The following is a 20,485-nucleotide window of genomic DNA, read 5'->3' as shown; positions in this document are numbered from 1 at the left end:
TTATATTGCAGCACGCTCTCCTTTCACTCTTGCACATCTCTTACTCAGGTGATTTCAGTTATATGATGGAGTGCTGTATGACCAGCGGTGCAGTGGTAAAAAAGAATGAGCGTTAAAAAATGAAAATTAGACTGCACATTAAACAGTATAGCATAGTATCTGGTAGATGGGAAAAATGGCTAGTCCAATTTAAATGAAGATGATTTTAATAATAGTAGAGAGCACACTTAATCCTGCAAGCATGATATGGTCACTCAGTGTCTGGTTGACAGTGGTGAGAAATCCTCCTATTCCTCTAGATGTCGTAGTTAGTATTGGGCAATACAGCCAGAAATGTAGTTATAGTTTTGGTTTTTTTTGCGTGTGTGTGTGTGTGTGTGTGTGTGTGTGTTTTTCAGCTGGTTCACACCTAGTTGCACAGAAAAGGCTGTTAGACCATAATACTGGCTTCATCATCAGGTGTCCATGTTAGGCCATAGCTAACCCCGAAAGACAGGCAATTCCTCTATGTGTGCAGTGTTTTATCCTGTACTCAGCCTTCTGGATAAAGACGATAACACAATGTGTGTGTGTGTGTGTGTGTGTGTGTGTATATATATATATATATATATATATCACAATTTATCCTGATTAATTGCATGTCCCCTTCTTAACATTTTTAATCATTTTAAAAATGGATATGTAAACTGTAAAATAAAACAATCAATGTTTGTTTAATTGTATCTTGTTAAGTTTGTACGCAGATTGTCCCTTGTGTACTATGTTTAAGTACTAGTTAAAAAAAAAGTCAGCAATATCGATGCAAAATACAAAAAAAGAACGAGGAAAGATTAAGGTTCTGATGAGTCTTATTCTTTGTGTAGTAAGGTTTCAGCTTATTCCTCCTTTACATTCAGCCATTTACTGAGACAGACCAGTTTATTTACATTATCAGGGGACAATGCAGCTCTGTTCTTTTGGATGGTGGCCTGAGAGTGAAAACAACCTCTCACAAAGCACTGTGGTTGCAGGAGTTGACAGGTTTTTGCGTGCAATTGGTGCCAGCCTCGCATGTGCTCCTTCTCTCTTTGACCACCACTGCAGTGGACACCCCTCCTTATCCAGTTTGGGCTCTGCTTTGTAGCGATCCAGACGTTGACCTGTGGACTCTTCCTCTTCGTCTGTATCAATATCAGAAGAACCCAGCAAGAAGACATACATCCTCCTCTTCTTTGGAGGCTGTGTTTCTGTTGCCTCTGCAGATGGTTGTTGTGCAGGCATCTCTGCCATCATGTTGTGTAATGAAACCCATATTTCACTCCTTTCACCTTTGGGAAAACACTTCAGATCCTTAAACCTGGGATCAAGTGCAGCAGCGATCTTCAGCCATGTGTGGTTGGTGGTGTTCTTCTGTTTAGCTAGGTCTGTGGTAAAGACTGTCTTGAACCTCACTACATAGCTGGGATCATCGACTGAGGGCTCCATAACTCTGAACAAGTGGCATAAGGTTGGCAGTACCACTGAACAAGAGAAAGATACTCACTACTTTGCTGTCTGTATGCTACACATGCCTGCATGCACATCGAGGATCCAGTGGGAGAGTAAGCAAGAAGATATTTTGGAGGTGGAGAGATGGAGCCGCCGTTACCACCCCACACAGGTGCGAGCTGCTCTTCCCCTGACTTAGCACAGCTGTGCCTAATGAGGAGAGGAGCATGAAGACCTTTAAAAACAAGCTTCCCCTGGAGAGTAGCAGAGAGGACACTGGCCTTGATATGTAAATAAAGCACGTTTGGTCACTAGCGCTGGTGTTTGTATGTGTGTCTCTGAGCTCTTGTTGGGTTTGCCTGTCAGTGTAAATATTTCAAATAATCTGAGCAATTAACATGTTAATTTTGACAGCATTTTTATGTGTATATATGTATATATATGTTATTTCACCATGACATCACGGGTTTTTCACAAACACTGTATCACTCCGCTGAGATGCCATTGCTAAGCAACGACTTTGACAGCTGTAGGAGATGCTCAAGCCATTTTTTACTTCTTACTTTGCCACAAACAGAAAATGGATACTTTTGACCGACAGCCAATTTGGTCAGACTCGGAAGATGAGACTACACAATTGCCAGTTGGTCTGTGTAAGGAGCTGGAGAATGAACTGCCAGCTGTGCAGCAACATAACTTTGCGTGCTTCCTGATTTATGAGCAGACTGCATTTCCTTGCTGGGCTGTATAGAGTAATTGTTTTTCTCATTGCTTTTGGCCACTGTTTCATTTAAGAAAGTAGTAGGAAGAGGTTTTGATGCCTCATCCATAGAGAGCATGAGTAAGAGAGAAAGAAGCTGAGGAAAATTCAGTAGTGTTAACATCTGAGTGAGGGAGGAAGTGGGAAGCAGTGAATGAGGGAATGGAATAACACACAAACGGGTACTCTGTTATCCACAGCACTGTCTTTGAATCCCTCCTGTGTTCTGGGGTGCAATATTTTTAGGCTCTAAAACGGAGTAGGAATAGCGGGCTGAATTGGGCTTTTCTCTAGACGTCTCTTTCTCTGCTTTGAAGTGTGCGGGTCGTGTCTTGGGAACAATCAGAAATGTGTGTTGTCTACTGGAATGCTGCCTGTTCCTTCCTAAACTATTCCCTGCTGATGCTCTTTAGCTGGCTGTGTGATTAAAGCAAAGCAGCAGTGGTAGTTTTAGTTCTGTGTGTGTGTGTTTCTAGCTGTAATCACCGTTGTTGCGTCTCTCTAACGACTGCCTCAATTAGGAACAATGCAGATATCAGATCTATTTAAGAACAGCGGTTCAGCCCAGAAGTTGCTGGAATGTCTGGATCATGGACAAGCATGCCCTATTAAATGAGAGAATGGCTCTGCCCGTACTAATGAAAGAAGTGCTTTTATCAGTATGGTATGTATGGTAGGCTTATAGGATGTGGTTTTGGACGTAGCTTGTGTGCTTAAACATACATTCTGAGTTATTAGTCACTGAGACGTAAAGAGTCATTCAGAGTGGCTTGATGTGCGATGGTTAACTGTAGAGAAACTTACCAACTCAGATTTCTTTACAGTGGTGGTGATGGGAAACGTGGATATGTCTACAATGTGTACAGCACGAAAATGATAATGGTATAATAGAGGCAAGTCTAAAAAATACATTTCTTTGGGGGAAATTTTGCCTTATAGCATCCTGCATGTACCCCTCTGCCATGACTAGATTAGCAAATGTTTTAGGCCAAAACCTTTTCTCAAAACTATCAAGGTATCAGGCAGCATTTCATATAATAGCTTTCTGTGATGGAGCTTTTACAGGCATTAAACACCTCAGATGTCGGGTTCCTATTACCACTGCTGTGAACAATTCTGACTCTAAGTTTCTCTAAAATGCTACTGCATATTTTAGGCGATATGGAACTGCTGAATACAAGCACAACTGTAGACAGAAAAAAAGAAAAAGGAACTAAGCTATTCTTTCCATTTTTCCCTTGTACTTTCAGTTGCGAATGACTTCCATTAAGGTTCAAATTTGAGTCCTGAGGCTGGTATGCAAGTTTAGATGTGGGGTAGTTATCACGTCGGGGTTAAGCGAGTTTAGGTTTTAATGTTGCCAAATATTTACACTTCTCCCTAAGCAGATTAACCCTGTAAAATCCTAGGCTTATTACATACTAAGGCTTATTATTCAGTAACTACAGGGACCTCATGGCAAACTGGCTGAGCCGTTCTTGAAACTTTGGGCCTGCTAAGAAATGGCTGGCTGAAGAAGGCTAATTGCTAAAGTTATTTTTGTTGGCTAAAGTCTAAAAAGTGCTCTTGCTTTACTTGCAGCTCCAAACTTGAAACTGACGTCCAGAACTCAAGTTCAGTGAGACTGTAACTAACATCCACAGATGGATGACTACACTATACATATATATATATATATATATATATATATATGAGACTACACTAAAGTCTCAAACTGTCATTACCACTGAGCGGATTACCACTGGACCGATAAAAAAAAAAAAAAAAAAAAAAAAAAAAAATATATATATATATATATATATATATATATATATATATATATTTTTTTTTTTTTTTTTTTTTTTTTTTTTTTTTTTTTTTTTTTCACATAGTACACACACACACACCCACCCACACACACACACACACACACAAAAGTTAGTTCCGGCCACACAAGCTGATTGGTTGTAACCGTGCTGATATATTCACCATGACATCACAGGTTTTTCACGAATGCTATATCACTCCACTAAGACACTGTTGAAAAGCAGCGACTTTGACAGCTGAAGGAGGCGCTCAAGCTATTTGAACATTTTTACCTCCTATTTTGCACACAAACAGAAAATGGATACTTTTAAGATCACATTTGACCGACAGATGATTTGGTCAGACTCTGAATATGAGACCACACTAAAGTCTCAAACTGTCATTACCACTGAGCGGATTACCACTGGACCGATAAAAAAAATGGTAAAAGCATGATGTATGGTTTAACGTCGTTTATCAGGATAATGAGATCATTGCACATTCCTAGCCATTTGTTTCAATAGAAGTGAAGATCCTTCATTGAGAGGGACGAGTCTGCTCCACTTCATTCAGAGAAGTATCTGCACCTGGAGCGTGTGCATGTGAGAGCACTAGTGCCATATTATATAACTGAATTAGCGAAAGCAAGGTAGTGAGTACAGTTGGTTGCCTCAGGCTACATAACCGCCTCAGGAACAGAAACATCACATGGAGTTTGTCTCAGTGGAGCATTAGTAGTCTGTGTAATTACATTCTGGGATGTGCTTTTGATGCCTTTCTTTTGTCCTGCTCAAAGTGCTCCTCGTCACCTTCTACTTTGATAAAAGATTTTCATTAAATTCTGCTTGTGATCCAAGTTCTATTTGATTGTGTGTATGCGTGTGCTGACTGCTCCCAGACTCTGCTGCTAGTTCTGCGACTGCTGAAAGAATAATGTTGATAATCATGCTAGGCCTGCTCACGGTTCAGAGGCGAGAGCAGCTGTAGAAAGGAATAGAGCAGTGGAAGTCAGTTGTAGTTCACTTCTCTCACTGGACCTGCATTCCAAATCCACAAATGCAAGGCAAGAATCCCAGATGTCCCCCCGGCAAGCCCTGAGGGGAATCCCAGCATCTTGAACGACTTTCTACCAGCAGCCCAGCGAACTCTTGATTTGGCTCAAGGGAGGGAGTCTACACAAGCTGTAAACAGGCTGTATCATATTCTTAGATCCTTTTCCATTTTTCATCTCAGTCCTATGATGGAGGTCTGCGCGATAGGTTTAAAAGGGGGATAACGATTTGCAGATTTCATGATATGATACATGTTGTCATTTTTGCATCATGATGTAAACATTTTTGATACAGAATGAAAAAAAAAACTTGACAGTTTATTTTTGTATTAATTTATTTTTTTGGAAATTCCCCAAATGCTTTTTCATTAATTTTATGTATGTTTTTATTTTTTTGTAATTTCTCTAAAAGACAACAGTGCTTATTGATGGTTCAACTGGCACAATTTTTCATAGAAGACGTAAATAAAAAAAAGAATATAATATAAACCATAGTGCAATACTGCAAAGCCCTGCTGGTGCCATCCTGTATAAATAAAATTAATGTGTGGCCACAACTTAGTAAGGCATGGGAATGAGAATTTAAGTCTTGACCACAGCTTAATAAGGCATGATCTCATTCCCACAGCTTTCTAAGTTGTGGCTATGACTTAATTATCTCATTCCCTTGTCTTACTAAGTTGTGGCCATGCATTGTTTTCATTTATACCATATGTCACCAGCAGGGCTCTGTACAATATCTGTATAAAACGGAACAAAAAATGTTAACTAATCATACGTCTATATAAAGTGAACTGAGCATTACAAGTTCATTTACAGCTTGAGATTGTGTTTGCGTATAAAGTGGGGCTCTGACTTTTTGGCTGGAATGAGTGTGAGAGGTTTTTCTAATGTGGCACAATTTCTCCCAGCAAACTGCAGAAACCACAACTGAATAAAGGTAGACTCTACAACCAAATAGAGGTGCACATTGGCCGCAAGTTATTTGTTTCTCCTGTTCTAAATCGATTCATTTGCCACTCCACTTTAACTGCTGCTTTGTTTAAGGTAGACCAGAAAATTTGAAAAAGAAGGTGGCAAACTTTCATATTTTCTTCTCACTCCATTTACTGACAGATTTGCATGTCTTCACAAATGAGTCAGTATATTTGAGGTATGAGCACAGGTGTCTGATCCTCCCGTTAACCAGTGCCAGCACTCTGTCACTGTTGAGTCTACCACTTTTTGTCCATCATTATTGTACTTGACTGCATATTATTAGTTTTGAGTTTTAATATAAGTATTTTTTTTTATGTCTTTGGTTATCAAGTTTATTTATATCATGGATTGTGTTACATAGAACTACAGAAATTGTTCCTGGTTTCTTGCATTTCTTAGAACAAAATTTAGCTATTTTATTCCCCATGCATATAATTTCAGGATACACAAAAACCTAGATCCCAATGCATATTTTATACTTTATACATATCCTGGCTTTGTTTTGTGTGTGTTGTGTGTTTCTTTCTCCCAAAAAGTGAGTTTATTATAATTGATCAAAGCTAGCAAGGACGTTCTTGGCAATCATAGCATACATTTACTGTTAGCCACATTAGCATTTTGTCACTGACTTGTATCTCCGAAATGTTGACTTTACAGGAAAGGAAAAAAGTACATTCTGAATATTTAATATAAGTTAATGAGCAAGATTTTGTGGTGAGCAATTGTTGACCATTTCTGTCCATTTAAAAGGCAGCTGTCATTTTCACATACAGTATGAGAGGAAGGTTATTTCTAGATGAGCGAGAAGAGCTTCTGGGAAATGAAGTCTCATTAGACAGCCTTGTAGGACTGACCTACTGTATGTCCAGATGTCCTAATTCTGCCAGATGGCCTGTTGCTTGTGTATCTGACCTGAGTGGAATTTGCTACTTGGCTCGTTCAGATCCCGGGAGCTATGTCCGTCTCTTTTGGGACAGTTTTTTTTTCTTTTATTCATTGCTATTGCTGTTTGACTTCCGCACTTTAAGTAGTACTATGGCTGATGCTTGGCCGTTAAAATGTCATATTATAATAAACAGTGATGGTAAGCAGCTGAGCGCCTTGACAAACCTCAGGAACTTCCGTTGAGTGTGCTAGGAGTGATCTGACCAATCACAGGAGTCCCTGTTAGAGGTCAGATGAATTGCAGGTGCTCATCGAAAGCCATATAAATTCCAGCCATTCCAGCCACTGAGACACATGTACAGTATCAAAATATTACAGCAATTGTTCCTTGCAGTTTAGAATGTGTATTGGTGTAGCAGTCTTATTGATGTGTGTGTGTGTGTGTGTGTGTGTGTGTGTGTGTGTGTGTGTGTGTATGCACAGCACTGTGTAAAAGTCAAAGACCAGTGACTTCATTTATTTAATTTCTAATCAAATCAGCCAGTAAGCCCAAGTTGCTCATTTTTCTTCAGATATTTCTGAAGAGATTAGATGTACTTGCAGGAAGGGGAAAGTCAAGAAAAAAACAGACTAGACTTAAAAAAATGAAAAGTGGTAGAGAAACTGGGTCTGCTAACAGTTATGCAAGCCCTGGTAGACCACCACAACTGTCCCCATCAGATAAACAGTTCTTAAGGCTTTCATCTTTGAGAGAGAGGAGAAGATCAAGCTCCACTCTTGCTTCAGATCTGAAATAATCTACAGCTGTTTCTGTCCATCCTTCCACTGTGAGAATACAACTCAACACTAAAAGTCTGAAAGGATGCAGAGCTATTAATAAGCCATTACTAACAAAAGGAAATAGACAAAACAAGAAGAACATGTGCAAGTCCCCCTTTTTGCAAAGCTGTTTTTGTTTTCAGAGAAAACCTTAAATGTGTTTGGGATTACTCATTTTTTGAGAAAATGATGAACTGTGGATGGAAGTGGGGAAGAATATCCCTGTAGGTTTCTTTGAGAAACGGAAAGAATGGAAGCTGTGATCAGGGAAAAAGACGCATTAATTGCCATGAAGTTGAGGCATTTGTCATTTTCTGTTATTTATACATCTGATAAATATGCATTCCTGATGCTGAAATGTACCTCACAGCCGTTTTGACAGGAATGAAACAGATAATCGTGACCTCTGATCTCTGGCAGTTTGTAGTTGTACAATTACAGATCTGTTTCCCTGCATTGACACAGGGTTTTGTAGACTTCTACTTATGTCTGCTGCGCTTAAACACAAACATTTGGATTGTTTGAAATTCATAGCAGACATTTAAATGCTATATTCTTTGTTGCAGTTGCAGAATCCTTTATTAAGTTGATAATGTTATTCGCCCGATGACTGCTGGGATGGGCTCCAGCACCCCCCCCACGACCCTGATGGAGAAGTGGCTTAGAAAATGGATGGATGGATGGATGGATGGATATTATTATTCTGTTAGCCTTTAAATACACATAGAAATACTTTATATACATGCAGTTTAAATAGAAACACACATGCTGATGAATCCAAACCCTGACTTAACCAGAGGACCAGCTGTATGTCTGGAGAAGTGAAGTGTATTCATTTGTGCGCAGGTACCAGACACCTAGCCAGCCCGTAAGACACTGGGCTGATACAGTTTTATAGCAGGGCTGATGCCAAGATTAGGCTCAGCCTATACGTGACCAGTGACATGTGTGACAGACCTGACCATGTAGGGATAAACAAGAATAGACAGAAGAATGTTCTAAACAGTCATAGTACAGTCGCAATTACATATAACACAACACTAAACACATAACAGAGCAGTATTTCTACATTCCCCCCTTAGAACGTACTCAATACACAAATTTGTGTTCTCACAGTGTAATCGATCTATCCTTTCCTCTTACGGAGAAATGTAGCCAGTATTTCCCCCTTACTATACATCCTAAAGATGGATCTCTTTCCCTTCAGTTCACGCACAGGCAAATGGGGAAAAAAGTGTTTCCATGTTCATAAGGAACATCTATGCAAGTGTAGTTTAGTCATTAAACACAAAGAAATTTGAGGCAAGAGTAAATAACAATAGCTACTCTTTTTATAGCTATGAACTATAAAGTTGTAATTAGTATTGCCATCTTGGATACTGCCCGCCAACAATCCGGGAGCTATCAACATTTGGATTATAACAGGCGGCTGTATTTGACTTCAGACATCTAACAATAGGCGGTGACCAGTTATCGTCACTTATAGCAGGACTGATGTCTATATCTAATTGTCTGTCGCAAAGCCTGTCCATGGATGCCAAGGTCTTTCAGCATCCCACATCAACCAGATAGACAATATCGACTAGCATCTTCCAGTCCCGGGCCATAGCTGTCCAGTTTCTTGTTGGGTAGGGGGATGGTTGGGCTTTTTCTGTCCCTCTCAGGTGAAGGTTGGGGCCATGAAGGACTTGGTTGCTCTCAGGGTCAAGAAGTTGGTGGTATTCCTCTTGCTCTCAAGAGCTGCTGCCAGACATTTGAGGACCTGGTTGTGCCTCCAGGTGTAGTGGCCTTGTGTGAGGCTGGTCTTACAATCGGTCAAGATGTGTTTGAGAGATGCTGGAGTTGGGTAGAGGGCACAGGTTGGGTCCTCGCCAAACCAGTGGTGGAGGTTTTTTGGAGATGGGAGCACATCATAGGTGGCTCTGATGATGAAGCTGATGTTGCTTGCCTCCATTTCCCAGAGCTCCCTCCAGCTGAGCTTTCTCCTTTCCAGGCCTTCCCACCTCATCCATTGTCTCTGCTTGGCCAGAGAGACAACCTTTGCGCTTCTATCTGCCTCCTCCTGACAGCGCACCTCCTCGACCACCATTTTCCTCCTCTTTGGTGTTGAGGCCTTACGCCAAGTTGGCTTACTTGCTGTAAGGCCAAAGCCTCCTCTTTCCAGCTGGACATGCCCCACAATGTCACTGTGCCTCAGGGCTGACGTACCATGCTGCACAGCGTCAGATGGTGTCCATTTCTGTCCAGTTAACAGGGATGGAGCAGCATTGCTGATGGTCTGGTCTCTGGAGTCCTTCAAAGTCATCTGGAGTCTTACTTTAGAGCACTTGTACTCCTCAGTGAGGCTCGTGATAGGCAATTCTAGGGCCCCTTTGCCGTAGAGGCTGATTTTAGTCAGACAGCGTGGGACGCCCAGCCATTTCTTCACATAAGATGTCATGGTTCGCTCCATCTTCTCCACAGTTGTTTCTGGGAGCTCGTAGATAGTGAGTGGCCACATTACCCGAGGGAAAAGCCCAAATTGCAGGCACCAGAGCTTGAGCTTCCCTGGAAGTAGAGTCTTGTTGATGTTTTCCAGACTTTTGCTGAAGTCCTGCCTTATTTACGATACTTAGTCTTTATCCCTGGGGCTTGCATTGTACTGTCTGCCCAGGCTTTTGACAGGTTGCTCAGACACTGTTGGTACTGGGTCGTCACCAATGCAGAATTTCACCTCTTTAAGCTCTCCCTTGACTACTGAGATGCTTCGTGACTTGTTCGGCTTGATTTTCATCCAGGCCCACTTGATGTTCTCCTGCAGTTTTCCAAGCAGCTGCCTGGTGCATGCTGCAGTAGTGGTCAGAGTGGTCATGTCATCCATGTATGCTCAGATAGGTGGAAGGCGGATCCCGTTCTTGGTTTGCTCACCCCCCCACCACCCATCTTGAGGCCCTGATGATAACCTCCATGGCCATTATGAAGGCCAAGGGTGAGATTGTACAGACTGCCATGATGCCTACTTCTACGTGCTGCCATGATGTTGTAAAGTCGGCTGTTATGAAGCACAGTTGCATGTCCTCGAAGTATGCTTTTACTAGATTAGTGACAGGCTGGAACGTGAAAAAAGTTGAAGGATTCCCAGAGGAGGTTATGGGGAGCTGATCCGAAGGCATTGGCCAGGTCAAGGAAGATAACATGGATGTCTATTTGGTCTTTCTTCGCCGCTTAGATCTGGTGCCAGATCATACTGGTGTGCTCCAAGAAACCAGAAAACCCAGATAAATAAGAATAGACAGAAGAATGTTCTAAATACAGTCACAGTGCAGGCACACACAATACAGAATACAATGATATATAGCGCAACAGTAAACACATTACAGAGCAGTACATTTCTACGTGTTCCTGAGATCCTGCTGGTATGGGTTTCCTCACCTTCTGTGACACTCAAAAGTGACTCGAATGCTAATAGCTCCCTCTTGTGGATAATTTCTCCTAAATGCAGTTTTTGACCTGTTGATACCCAGTTCAACATTGAACTTGCCATCAGATCCAATGATACAATTTGTATCTAATAAATTGGCCAGTGAGTGTGTGTATTTGTCTTTGTGTCTGCCCTATGATGGACGGGTGACCTGTCCATGGTGTTTCCTGCCCTCCACCCAGTGACCGCTGGGAGAGGCTAAATGGCTTAGATAATATGTGTGTGTATTTGTGTGTATATGTGTGTGTATTTTAAAGAGTGCAAGAGAGAGCAAGAGAGAAATGTCTGCTGATAGGGAGTAGCTCGTTTAAGAGGTAATGCGAGTGCATCTTGTTCGCTGGAGGTTGCCATTAGCAACAGGGTCTGGCCACCAACTCCCCACAAAAATAGACATTAACCTTTTAAAATGAAAGTGTTTTTCTTTAATTCTGCTCTCTACACTGCTCCATTCTTCTTCTCCTGTTGTGTTCTGAGCGCTCTTCCTGCACGTGTTTGGTTCAGCACCATTTCTGACTGCGTTTGGCTGAAAGGGCGTTCTCTGGGGATTCCACCACAGCTCCTCTGAATCAGGCTCCCTTGGCCGCGCTCTCCGAAGCTAACATCAGTGTTGATTTTGCGCACACACACACACACACACACACACATCACTAGGGGTGTAAATCTATGACATCACAAACGAATGATTTGTCTCGATTAGGATTCTTAAGGAAGGATTCAACTCATCATGAAATCTCAAATGGCACCACAATTCAGTTTGTCGTGATTGTTTTGGTGCGATTCAGAATTGGTTTTGTAAAAAATACACTGAATATGCAAATGTGACTGGGAGCACTATGTGCACAGTAGTGGAATTTGTGACGTCTAGATAATGAAAACATTTAAGCAGGATTTTTAAAATTATTATTCTGTGAAGAGCTCACAAATTTTATTTTGGCCAGAAAATAAGTACTTATTTTTTCAGTATTGTTATCACGTAGTGATGCACCATTCTTGTTTAACCTTTTTCAACTCCTTGAGTCCACCGGTGGTTCCAAAACGTACCTCGTCATATTCTTCGTAATTTTCATATTTCTACATTCAGAAGGTGAATGTCATTTGAGAGCTGTAACTGTCTTCTTTCCAGTCTATCTTTCCAGAATATGTTTACGTGTGTGGGTTGTTGCATTGGAAAATTTTCAGCCCCTGGATGGTGTTGGTGGCAAAACATTTGAATATTTATTTGTTTAATGCATCATTGATGTTTATAAAGATTAGCCCTATGTCTTGCGACCAGGCTCACTGATTTAAACTTTAGTTAGTCTGCTGCATACTCTGCATCACTAAACATAAAACAAGCAACTCAAATATGTGCATGTTTTGTACCAAAAGCCATGCAGCCTGGCAACAAAACAGTACAGAAGTGACAGATGCGAGTGGCACACAGCTCACTGTAAACGTGAAGTTCGGCAACCACGCGTTCCTTCTGTCACTGTTTTTACGACATTTGATTCGGAAAGCTTGCCAGTGCAGCGCAGAATCATTGTGGCTTCTGGTTTAGCTGTGCTCTCATGGGGGAAGAAAAGATGCCTGCTTTGCTCTGTTTTTTGTAGGCCAGTCCCAGATTGAGTTTCATCAGTGGTGTGTTATTGATCTCAGCTGCGAGTGTCTGTGTGTGTCTCAGTTTACAGTGCTACACTGTTAAAGTGATTTTCGTCTGAAATTTGTATTGTATGGTTTTGTGCAGCCAAAGTAGTCTGTCCTCTCCTTCCTTCCTCATACATTCAGATCTTAACCGCTAATCATGTTGAAAGGCGTAACTGGGATCGTTCGAGTTTTTATTTTTGTCAAGATAAACATCTGATTTCTAAACAAGTACACAGGATTACACCTTACTTGAACCTTGCATAACATTAACATAACCACACTATAAAAATGAGTTATCATGAGAGACCATTTCAAGAACTTTAGTGCAATGTTACTTTTACTATTAATTGTTAAGACTGATGTTATAACGTTTGATTCCATGACTGCTAACTAGTGTTTCAGCCAAACCCATTGCTAAAAGATGCAGGCACATCCTCTGTCACATCACTCACCACAGAGTTACATACTGACTATGGAAGCAACATCATTGCAACATCTGTAAAGCAAGACCCTAATTAAATGGGTTTCATCATATTAAACCCTATGGATTAAGATTGGGATATCACTCAAGTTCGTATCACTGTGAAGGCAGACAAGCAAACACTTTTGGCAATATAGTGTAAGTCTAAGATCACTATGCGGAATAAAGTGCAAGGCATCAGCTAGAGTGGTAAAGCACACCACCAGTAGGTTCTGGAGCAGTGAAAACGTGTTTCCTACATGGATGACTTCACTTTCAGACGATCTGATTGATGGGTTTGGCAGATGCCAGGAGAGTGCTATCTACCGACATGCACTGATCAGGCATAGCATTATGACCATCTCCTTGTTTCTATGCTCATTGTCCATTTTATCAGCACCATTTATTATATAGGTGCACTTTGTAGTTCTGCAGTTACAAACTGTAGTCCATCTGTTTCTCTGATACTTTGTTAGCACCCTTTTACCCTGTTCTTCAGTAGTCAGGACCCCCATGGAACCTCACAGAGCAGATACTATATGGCTGGTGAATTGTTCTCAGCACTACATTAACACGGATGTGGTGGTGGTGGTGTATTAGTGTGTGTTCCGTTGGGGATCAGACACAGCAGTTCTGCTGGAGTTTTTAAACACCTCAGTGTTACTGCTGGACTGAGAAGTCCACCAGCCATAAATATCCAGCCAACAGTGTCCTTTGACCACTGAAGAAGGACTAAAGGATGACCAACACAACACAGACCACACTTTGTGCGTCCCTGCTATAAGGGAATTGCTGGCAACATTTTTGTACTTTCTCATGTGTCTTTGTGGCAATGAAACATTTGCTGCCTTGAACCAAATATAAGGTTAATCCATGAATGCTTCCTGTAGCTATAAGGCAGAATGATATTGCACCACGTATTTGTGTTTACTCTCGTCAGCTGGAGTCGTGTGTGTGTGTGTGTGTGTGTGTGTGTGTGTGTGTGTGTGTGTGTGTGTGTGTGTGTGTGTATGTGTTTGTGTGCATACATGTGCGTGCGCATGCAGTCTGTCCAGCCGGATCTGAGTCTGAGAATCATAATTGTGTCCTGTTAACTCATCAGTACACAGTTCTTTCTTTCTTTCTTTCTTTCTTTCTTTCTTTCTTTCTTTCTTTCTTGGTTTAGAGGGGAATCTCACCAGTTTTTCAAAATTTCTGTGTGATCTAATCTTTAAGATGTGAAATGATTCTAGAGAACAATTGACAATTTTTCACACTAGTTCTTATAGGAACCAGACATCTGAAGAGCTTAATGCCTCTAAACGCTCCCTCGCAGATTTTAAATAAAACCGTCATGAAAAATGATGCCGGAGGCAATGTTTGATGATAGTTTTGTAAAGATTTTGGCCTTTTTTTTATTCCAGGTTCCAACACTATATCACCATTGTCAGATTGTCAGTATCATCTATAATCTCTCTCTCTCTCTCTCTCTCTCTCTCTCTCTCTCTCTCTCTCTCTCTCTCTCTCTCTCTCTCTCTCTCTCTCTCTCTTCACTGTGTCAACAGAGCTCAGGCTGGATAGTTTGCTGATGGTATCAGACTCTTCACACAGCAACTGTGTGATCGTATTTGGAGTGGCTGGCTCTTTATTCAAATGTGTGGTCAGCTGCTCTCATTCTTCTGTTTCTTTTTCTTGTTTAACTGTGAAATAGACTCATCTGTTGCCTTAGTGCCCAAAGTAGTATAATCCATCATGCATTGTAGGAAAGCCACACTTCATGCACCAATTAAGGGCATTTCTGGCCATTTTAACAAGTTCCTTTTGATTTTAAAATGACAGACTTATCGACATCATTTATTTCAGTAGTATTGGTGCAGCAAAAGCAATATCATTATGTGATGCAGTTTGTATTGCTTACCTCTATAGCCCTAGGCCTGTATCAATAAGCTAAGACTGGATGGCCTTTTTCCAGTCATATGCTGGGACACTGTATGCATATGTTTGCATTTGTGTTTGCGTCTCTGTGTGCGAGTGAGAGAGGGAGTGAGTGCACGTGACCTCTCATTACCTGTCAGCAGGTAATGAGCTTATGCCATGTACAGGCTGTGATGCTGATACACTACTGTACAGTGCACAAATAGATATTGGAATTAAAATGATCAAAATAATGCTGGTTGAAAATGTGTAGGATTTAATGTGTACAGTTGCTTGTATATGTGTATGCTGACTGATTAATAGGCCAATACATAGCAGAATAAATGCTTTGGCAATGCTAGTGTGGTAATTCCAGTAAAGCTTCTTTGAGTTTGACTATATTTGACCCTGCTATGCTCACAAATGTGTTCTTTTTTCTAGCAACTGTTGCAAAGTTGGACAAGCTTTATCGAACAGCATTGATGGCTGTAGAGACAGCTACACTGACTAGTCATAGCTGTGGAAACCAAAATCACTAAGCAATAAGTCTAACATGACAACCGAAAAGTGTTTCACTGTCTTTGTTCCCTTTTGGAACATGAATAAATTAGCTGAATTAATCAGTGGCTTGAAAAAGTAGAACTCATTGTAGGAATAGTGTTGATATCTAGCATAAGTAGTACTGTAGCTAACAGTATAAATTTAACTTGCACATTTTACTGGCTTGAGCTGACTGATTATACTATTGTGAATTGTGGGTAGTTTGGACAATGAGTTTTTCCAGTGTGTTAATGTGTATTCCCTGTCTTATTGTTCTAATTTTATTGTCTGGCATCAGAAAATTTAGTAGTAGCACAAGGCAACACTTTTTTTATACAGTGGTTGTACTTATTAAAGATATTAAGCAGTACTGCAGCCTTCCATAAACAGATTGCTATTATATTTTTTTAACCAGAAGCAGTTTATAGGCTCTAAACATGCAATTTATTAAACCTACAGCAAAAACTACCAAACTGTACCAAGAACTAGGGGTGTAACAATATGCAATTTCACAATGTGATGTTGTCATTTTTGCATCATGATACTGTAAATTTTCGATACAGAATTCGAAAAGAAATGCTAACATAATGTCAATATTAATTTTTGTGTTTACTAGTTTTTTTGGTAATGGCAAAACATTTTTTGTAACTTTTTGTAGTCTCTAAAGGACAGCAATGTTTGCTAATGGAATAACTGGCACAAGTAATTTCTTCAGAAGACAAAAATTTAAACAGTGCAACATTTTAGTATTAAATAAACTCCTTTTAAAGCAACTTACAAGTTACCTTTAGAATCTGATCTTGTATATGAGTTGGAGCTCTTCTGGCTGAAGTGACTATGAGAGGACTTTCTAGCTTGGCTCAGTCACTCCCAGCAAACTGGGGAATACACCTAATACAACTGAATAGAGGTGCACTCTACTACCGAATAGAGGTACACTCTACAACAGAAAAGAGGCGCACATCGGTAGCTGGCTAACTTTAGCTTTTATGTTTTCTCCTGGTAACTGACACATTAGGGTGATGTCTTCACAAATGGGTTAGTATTTATGAGGTATTAGCACGGGAACTTGATCCTCGCGTTAACCAGCGGCAGCACTCACTGTTTGATCTACCGCTCTTTGTCCATCATTATTGTACTCGATTGAGAAACATAGCTATTTCAACCATCCAAGGTAGGCTAACCATACCAGTGTTTTCCAGCCCTGAGAGCTGCGCAGTGGCGTTTTTACTTATAGCATGAAATCTAACTGTATTCAATTCACGGCACATATCTTTTCATGATCCCTAAAATGGATATTAATCAATCAATATTAACATATGCATTGTGACTTTCTTTACCTGATATCAACAACTCCCCCTCCGCACCCCATCACACCCCCAATCTGCAGCCTCACTACAAAATTCTTACATGCCTTTACCTGTAGATGCATACCATGAGTCTTTGCCTTTTGTGTAATAGTACAACTTTATACTCAAGTCAGCTATATCAGTGTATGACCCCCCCCCCCCCCCAATCTTAAAGTGGTGTATAATGTCGATCCAACCCCTTTGGAGAAGAGGAGGGGGGGTACTTATTATCTAAAACTCCTCTGCCATGTAAACATAATCACATTTCCTGGGAAGTGATTTGAGATTACAGGACCTGGTCCATTTAGCACATGCACTCTCTTGCAGGGCATGGTGGTTGTTTTTGTTGAGCTGCATCTGCATGAATGTTTTGGGTGTTTTTTTGCTGGTAGAAACAATAATTACAGCAACCATCATACAAATAGTTTGGTAATTAATCAATCTTCAAGATTTGATTGTAACTAAACACATTAAAATACAGAGAAAAATGGAATAACAGCCATGAAAGACCCAGTAGACCACCGGTATTGTTCAGATAAACAGTACACACCTAATAATAATGATTTTTCAGGGGTTCTTTAATAAAGATTCTATACAGAACCATTTAAAGGGTGCTTTGCATTCTGAAACATTCTTCAGATTGAGGGAGAATGTGTTGATAATGGTATTATATAGATCCTTTTTAAAAAGGGTTCTAAGTAGAACCAAAAAGAGTTCTTATATTATTACAAGCTTGACATCGTAGCAATTGATCTTTGCAGTGGTATGCAAAAGTTTGGGCGCCCCTGCTCAAATTACATGTTTTGTGAATTGAAGGGAACACATCCTCTCCAGAGAACATACTTCTGCACATTTTAAGCACAATTAATGCTTACTTGCTGAATTTAACATATCGCTGTTGTTGGAAGAAAACCTTGCATCTCCATTTTTGACATTTTTCAGCTTTTGAGATAATTTGAAACTACTTGTTACATTGTATGTAAATTTCATGATGAATGGACTAAACTTGGATTGAAAACTAAAAGAAATGACCCAAAATTACTTAAATGAAAAGTCTGGTTCTGCTGACTTACATTAAAAGCAAAGTTTTTTTTTCCTTCTGCTGTAAAGTTATCATTTTGGAGAAGGTTTTCTTCTGACAACAGCAATATATTAAAGAAAAATAAAGGTGGCCTATACCAAATTTAGCACATTTTGTTGTAGGTTTCATTTTTTCCCCAGTTCTAAATTTAGATGGAACAAAAGTGCATAAAAATGCCAAATTTAAGTTTGTTCCCTGTGGAGGATGTAATAACTTATTTTCACGTATTAAATCAATGAAACATGTCATTTGTAATTTTGCATATGATTCTGTTTTGATTGGTTGCACTCAACTGTGCCACATTCAAAAAGCAGTGACATATTGTTACAAGAAGAAGGCTAATAGACAGGGTATACGTAGCTCCAGAGCCAAATTAAAGAAGCAGACTTCAGAAAACAAACATCCCTTGTGTGATTACATTTGTAAAAATTGTATAATTGAAATATTTCACCAAAGTGTTTCTTTTTAGCCTCTGATTAAAAACAGTAGAAACAGATGTGTAGTATTTTCTGTTTGTCTTATTTAATCTTAGTTTGGTGATTTCATTTGCCTGCACTAAAACTTTTCGTGCATGTGTTGCAGTGGGGCGTTCTCCGAGGTGGTTCTAGCAGAGGAGAAGAGAACGAGGAGGTTGGTGGCGATAAAGTGTATTCCCAAAAAAGCACTGGAAGGCAAAGAAAACAGCATCGAGAACGAGATCGCCGTGCTTCATAAGTGAGTCATCACACTTTTTTTACTGTTTATCACACATACATGTACACAAACTCACACTCTCACTAGCTACACACTCACACTCCTGCAGACTTGCAACATCTCTCTCTTCCTCTCTCCCAACTCAGCTTCAAGTAGTTTTATATCATTAGCCTGACAATATTAAGTTGTACAGCACTGTGTAAACATCTGAGACCTTCATTTGTTTTAACTTGGTCATGACCATTAAGTACAATTGATTAATTTTTCCAGATATTTCTGATCAGATGCAAAATAAACCTCTTGCATAAGGAAAGGTGGAGTCAGAGGAAAATAACTGAATTGAAAACAGGAGTTTCCAAAACTGGAGTTGAAAAAAACTAAAGTAAAGCAGTAAAATTATGTAAAAAAAAAAAAAAAAATTACACTAACCATATGAGACCTGGTAGACCACCAAAACTGTCCAGGTCAAACAAACAGTACTTAAAGCTTTCATCTTTCACAGAAAATCAGCTCTACTCTTGATGCAGGTCTGATGGTGTTTCTGTCCATCCTTCCACTGTGAGCTTAACACTATGAGTGTGAAAGGATGTCAAAAAGCTGTTAGTGGAAAAAAAAGAAACTGGGGAAATTAACAAAACAAAAAGGATATTTGCTTGTCAAACAGAAGCTGCTGGTGTTCTCAGGTCAATGGACTGGCCAGCCCAGAGTCCAGAACATTTATTATTATTTTTTTATTTTTTATTTTTCTCCCCAATTTCGTTGTTTCCAATTCCACCCGCTACTTAGGACTCCCCCAATCACACAATACTACCAATGCTAGGAGGGTGAAGGCAGCACAGGCTTCCTCCAAGACCTGTGAAACCAACCACCAATTCTTTTTCGAACTGCTGCTCACGCAACATAACGGGACAGCCGAACGCGCTTGGTGGAAAGCGCCCACCACCAGATCTGCTACGTCAGCTAACAGACACCTGCACTGACTAGCATCGTGTTGAGTGATGAGAGGAGAAGGGGGGCCATCTTACCCACCCAGAGAGAGCGGGGCCAATTGTGCTTTCTTGGGCTCTCAGCTACGGACGGCTGTAGCATCACCAGGGATCGAAATCACGATCTCCTGATGACAGGGCCAGCGCTTAGATGGTTGCACAACTCGTGAGCGTCCAGAACATTATTAAATGTGTTGAGAATTACTTGGACTGTGAGAAACAGAACCGAACTTTGGAGGCATAGAAAAATATCCCCGCAGATTTCTTTGAAAAACTGAAGTCTTCTGAAAAGTATGCGAGCTGTAATAAAGACAAGTGGACACATTTTCTATGATATTTAGTTGTTGAGGCTTCTGCGCAGTTGCTAAAATGATGTTTTCTGTTTTTATCACTGACCTTGAAAAATGAACACCTGCATATTTCTTTACTTATTGTCCAGTTTATCTGCTCCATTTGGCATATATGTGCACTCTGTAGTTCTACAATTACAGACTGTAATCCATCTGTTTCTCTGCATACCTTGTTAGCCCCCTTGACCACATGAATGAATCTTGTCAGCCATATTAAAACTCCAGCACATATACAAATATTTAATGATGAATGGACGGATTGAATTGGTCCAAAATGATTTGGAATAAAATGGAGTTACATTAAC

At 40.2% G+C, this 20,485-nt stretch overlaps 1 protein-coding gene across 3 annotated transcripts in view; it reads left to right on the top strand.

The window, feature by feature from the left end:
- The window catches only part of camk1b (calcium/calmodulin-dependent protein kinase Ib), a 79,718-nt gene that overhangs the window by 33,311 nt on the left and 25,922 nt on the right, over positions 1-20,485 (top strand). For all 3 annotated transcript variants that reach the window (XM_017712175.2, XM_017712158.2, XM_017712166.2), the window contains exon 3: positions 18,734-18,865. In XM_017712175.2, the coding sequence (XP_017567664.1) occupies positions 18,734-18,865 (132 nt within the window). The remainder of the gene's footprint in view (positions 1-18,733; positions 18,866-20,485) is intronic.

The sequence above is a fragment of the Pygocentrus nattereri genome, chromosome 21, assembly GCF_015220715.1.
Source record: "Pygocentrus nattereri isolate fPygNat1 chromosome 21, fPygNat1.pri, whole genome shotgun sequence".
Classification (NCBI taxonomy): Eukaryota; Metazoa; Chordata; class Actinopteri; order Characiformes; family Serrasalmidae; genus Pygocentrus; species Pygocentrus nattereri.
This window is presented reverse-complemented; position numbering and strand designations above follow the sequence as displayed.